Source organism: Papaver somniferum, chromosome 2 (assembly GCF_003573695.1).
Source record: "Papaver somniferum cultivar HN1 chromosome 2, ASM357369v1, whole genome shotgun sequence".
In the NCBI taxonomy this organism is placed as follows: Eukaryota; Viridiplantae; Streptophyta; class Magnoliopsida; order Ranunculales; family Papaveraceae; genus Papaver; species Papaver somniferum.
The window spans coordinates 53,066,536-53,072,192 of NC_039359.1; the positions used below are offsets into that span (position 1 = coordinate 53,066,536).

A 5,657-nucleotide genomic window follows, 5' to 3' on the forward strand; every position below is an offset into this window, starting at 1 on the left:
TGAAAATTGGAAGGTTATATGATCGGTATCGTTCAACAGTTGAGATTAGTTATAATGATTTGCATTTAGCAAGCTCATTAACTTTGTGATTGACGAATAAATCAAAAATATATATTGTGATGGGTCTCCTGTCTCATGCATGGGACAAGTTACGTACTTGAGTTTCTTAAATTTTCATCAAGGAAAGATAGGCGTAGCTAGGCATATTCAATTAACCCATTGAATCGAAGAAAAACATACACTCATTTCTTTCTGAGCTAAAGACACATTAGCATGACTTAAACCTTTGTCATGAAATTTAGAAGCAAACCCACTTAAGGTCGGGGATGAAAAGCACTTAACCCCAGCTAAAATAGGCCTCAAATCCTATTCATCTGCCCGAATTAAAACCGAAAAATGGGTCATTTGTCCAAATATTTTTAAAACATGGTTCTAATGGACGAGTAAAAATTAGTATGGGTGAAATGGATACCAAAAAAATAGCAAGGACGAAACTGGATTCATCCTGCCTTAAACTTAAAAAATAGCGAGGATGAAACTGGATGCATCCTGATGTAAATTGAAAATAAGAAAAACTATTTGAAAATGGGTATAATGAAACTGTTTACATCCTAACTATTTTTACATTTTTGTCCATTTAAACAGCATCAAAATCTAGATGTCTTTTTCACCCAAAAATTGTTGATTTTGGTCTTTTTAATCAATTTTGTGAATCTAAAACAGACTTACTAGTTGTACTGTTTCTTTTCAGAGGAGGTATTGCAAGCTGTAATTAACCAAAGATGTACCGCAATGCAGTAGTAATGTTTTTGGGTGATGATATCGATCACCTGAATTTATTTGAAACTCATTTGTATGGGGACCGGAAAAAAGATGTTGCAGTTAACCATGTAACCAGATTCCAAAGATTCTTGGCCATCTCAGAAAAGTTTTATACCATTATTATCACCCCTCGTAGTCGTACTTTCCCTAATAAGTTCGTAAAGAAAAAAACTTGGTCAGCATTAGAGATCCAAAATGGTGGTCCTGTCTTTCTACTATGTTATACTGTTATGTACGGTCCATACAATTAGTAGTGACAATAACTATATACTCTACTCAAATTATTTAAGGGGTCGGTACTTTGATTTTATGGGATATTAATGGTAAAAACCATAAAGAAAGAACATTGTTACCAAAATAAATAATTGTAGAAAAACATAGGTCCTTTTAACAAAATGGAAAACATGACTTATTTGAGTGACAAAATTTGCTTCTCCCATACACAAAGTTTTGTTATTTCCAAACACCAACACTGCAACACATACTATATAATATGGTCTCATTCTGTTTAGATTTTCATCATTTCATTATCTAAGATCTCTCTATCTCAGTAGACACAAACCCTTAACCTAACTTATCCATCTAATCTCAGTACTTCCATAGTCTGTTATTATCTTAACTGGCAACATCATTATATATAGAAGAAAAATCTGAACAACACACCACCAAAGGCATAAGGAATTCAATACCATTTAGAAGATTTAGTTTTGGATTATCTTGATTATACAATGGGAAGATCTCCAAGTCGTGATGAAATTGGATTGAAGAAGGGTCCATGGATACCTGAGGAAGATCAAAAACTGACTGATTATATACATAAGAACGGTCATGGAAGTTGGAGAGCTTTACCTAAACTTGCTGGGTTGAATAGATGTGGCAAAAGCTGTCGACTACGATGGAGTAATTATCTTAGACCTGACATTAAGAGAGGGAAATTCTCTGACGATGAAGAACAGCTTATTATCAGTCTTCATTCGGTTCTCGGAAATAAGTACGTGGAAATAGTTATTCATGTCTGCAGCTGTAGTTAATAACGCGCTATAATGTTGATCGATTTCTAAATTTATGGTTTGTTTTTGTTTACATAGGTGGTCTCAAATTGCAACACACCTTCCGGGAAGAACTGATAACGAGATCAAGAATTACTGGAATACTCATCTAAAGAAGAAGCTGTTACAAATGGGTATTGATCCGGTAACTCATAGGCCAAGGACAGATCTTAATCTTCTTTCCAACTTACCAAATTTACTCGCGGCAGCAAATATATTCAATCTAATGAACCCATGGGACAATGTTTCAAGGTTACAAGCTGATGCTCAAGCACAAGTAGCCAAAGTTCAACTGCTGAATAATCTCTTGCAAGTCATAAGCAATGGTGGAAGTTCATCACTACAACCACCTAACATGGAGTTACTAAATCATTTAAGATCAGTTCCGAACCGAGATAACAATTACCTCATCAATCAATACCTTGAACCGAATTCTCAACTTCTTAATACTCTTGGTTATTCGTCAAATCCTTCATCTCAAACACCACCGCCTTACAGTATCTGTACTTTAATGCACCCAAACGTCCCTAATGATAATGAGAATGTAGCAACCGAAGATGCTGATTGTTATCGTTTTGAACAAGGATCAAGTTCAAGAATGGATAGTAACAACTACCTTAACGATAGTAACATGAATGTTCAAGATTACTTGAGTAGTCCAGAATATATTCCTGCATTGGTTTCGGCTTCACCGGAAAGAAACATGAACAATATTATCAAACCTGAAATAAATACTACAACAAATTCATCCACTTCAACCACCTTTGAAACAACAGCTTGGGGAGAATTAAACATGGATGATGAAGAAAATATTCTCAGTGATTATTGGACAGACTTATTAGAGTAAGTAACTATCATTTTCAATAATAATAATAGTCGATTAGATAATTATTTCTTTGTCAGATCAATTATTGATATTGATAGTTAATTTATATTTGTTATTAAATCTTTTGTTCTGTCTATTATTTTTTTGTAGATGAACAACTTCTCCATCTTGGCTAGTCGATCTCGGAATATAACCACTACTCATATATGCATGTTGGATTAAGTTAATTACAGGATTAATTAAGAATAAGTACATTAATTACTGTATAATTAAACAAAGTTATAGTTGCTGTTGTTTACCATCACCATTTTTTGTTTTTTATTTTACATTTAATAGTGTATTTTATTTATGTAATTTGTGTACTTAATTAAGATTGTATTGATTAATCATAAACTAACAAATTTAGTACAGAATGTGTCAGTTTTTTGTAGTCACTATACAAAAATGTCCATCCTAGTTATGCCAGCCTCCATTGGTATAAAGTTATTTACACGCCTAGTGCCAGAACAATTGGAATCACCTATTATTCTTCTATCTTTCTCAGGGAAAAATCCTGTAGCAGCAAATAGGTTATATTCCGACTGGATGCAAAGCTTACCGAAACTTCCATTAGATTTCATTTTTTAAGACTCTCTACAGTACTCTCATATATCTCGTTTGCTCTTCCTACAAAACACCTTTATTAGGGCGACTCCTATGAAAAATTCCAGCTCCGCCACTACCTATTTCCACGGTTATTTATTATTTGTATTTACATGTATTTCACAGACCCAAAACAAAGACAACAACAAAATAGAAAACACAAAATTAATCATCCAGAGATTAATCAGATGATACATATAATAACCTCAACCTAGATAGTCAACCATAAATGGAAGTATACTAGTTGTTGTAAAGGTACAAACAAAGAAGAAAAAGAACTCTGAAAAGCATTACCTAGACTGCCTAGAGTAGTAGCTAGGTAGTTAGACTTCTTGAAATAGTTGAATTTAAGAAAATGTTGGATTTAGAATTTTACGTTAAAGATGAGACAATTAGAAAACAAAGATCCAAATGTCAAACAATCCCTACATACGTAACAACGTGGACTTCCAAATAACCAATGTAAGTACAAAGTTCTTTCTATCTAGAATGTGAGCTAGTGTAGGGGTCTTACTACATCCCTTATCAGAGTAATTAAGCCAAAGCATCAAGCAATGTATTTTCATTAATGAGAAATGGAGATCTTATCAAGAGCTCTGTGTGTTCTTTCACAAGTCCACATGATGAATAGAGACCAAAGGATGTATTATGTGATAATTTCCTGTGCAAAATGTCATTTATACATGTCAGCCAGCGTACATCAATTGAGTTTTAAATTATTTTCGTGATACCTGTTAGTTAAATTTGGCTAATAAAAGAACAAAGCCAGATTTATTTTTTTTGTTTCTTATTAGGTAAAATTAGTGTGACTATCTTTATTTCCTTAGCTTACAAGCTATTGACTGTTAAGTATGCATAGATCATAAGTGTTTGCACTCAAGGTTAACTAGCTATGTGTTTGATTCCTGTGAGGTTCATAGGCTATTACCTGTTACTTAAAATTACTTCAAGTAATTAACTTGTTAATTTGATCTGGATAACCATTCCTAAAACAGTTAAAAACTATCCATTTTTTTCCTTAACTTTGAGGATTAGTGAATTGGATGAATTTCGAATCGTGGGTTTTCCAAAAGATGTTTATATGGTAAGTGGTGTTCATCATTGAAATGGATTGGTAGTACTAATGCATGAACGTAAGAGTTTTAAGTAAGATATATTTTTCTTTTATACTTTGTGTAATTTTCAGATTACATTGAAAAATTTGGCTTAATGACTCATAAAAGTTGAAATTAGTACTACTAATCTAGCTAGAAGATTAAGGGATGACAAAAGACATGTTTTAGGTTAAAACATGTGTGTACGTTATTTTAGTGAAAAGCATGATAAAACTAAATATAGATCACCAAGTTTTACAAGCCAAGTAAGTACCTGCTGCAGTTCTAAGAAGTGATGGTCTAGACAGGGACTTCGTCTCCATGGATGCTGATGCTGATAACGATATATATGCTAGTAGGTATCAACTGTACCTATATATAAACAACTCAATATTACCTAACCTTACAATGATTTGATAGATAGAAGTATATTCTTTTTAATAAATTTTTTTTATGTCTGCTAGAAGTCCAAATTATAGCTATATAGTGGTTGCAGGAAAGTTCAAAATTTGAAGTTTGTGGCGCTGTCCTTTTAAGTCATACTGACATAAGCAACAGTCACTCTCTGTAGAGATGGGCACAAAAATACTGTACTGTACTAATAGTCTTAGGAGGGGACAAAATGGATATTCGGGAGCAAATAGGCCTGTCAGCACTGATACAATACTGTATGAGCCAGTGCCGGAGAAAACATCCTCTAACCTCCCACTGCACAGTTCAAGCATCCAGATTCTGGGCGGAGAGAGCAAGTATGATCCCATTACCCAGTTGATTCTCCAACATTATTTTGGCATATTTTTACACAAAATTCTCAAAAAATATAATTTTTACTTGATTTTTGTGCACCCACATAGAATTTAGCTGGTTTCAATGATCTCGTAGCATACGATACGACACTAAACTGGGGATTAGCTCGTAGCATATGATAAAAGGCCAAAAAATTGGGTTAAAATGGTGTTTCAATGATCTCTTGGAAGTTTACTCTACTGAAAAGTAGTGAACTTGCACTTTGTTTTGAGGAAAGGAAGCTATTGTTCAGTTACTTCTCTTCAATCTTCACAAGAATCACAACTTATGCCTGATTGACCAGAGTCAATGTACAAGACCAAAATCATTAACTTTGTTGGGGCCCCGAGTAACAAAAGCAAGGTTTGATAATCAATAATCTTATGTCTGACTTCCCACGCAGATCTCAAGGACCACTCTGAATCAAAAACACAAAAA

General features: G+C 33.6%; 1 protein-coding gene across 1 annotated transcript; it reads left to right on the forward strand.

Moving 5' to 3' along the window:
* The first annotated feature begins 1,306 nt into the window (after window positions 1-1,306).
* LOC113347654 (transcription factor MYB53-like) lies at window positions 1,307-3,083 on the forward strand. Its single transcript, XM_026591326.1, has 3 exons — window positions 1,307-1,813; window positions 1,911-2,714; window positions 2,848-3,083. Exons 1-3 carry the CDS (start codon window positions 1,551-1,553, stop codon window positions 2,849-2,851), a joined length of 1,071 nt encoding a protein of 356 aa, XP_026447111.1. The 5' UTR covers window positions 1,307-1,550; the 3' UTR covers window positions 2,852-3,083.
* Window positions 3,084-5,657: the final 2,574 nt, after the last annotated feature.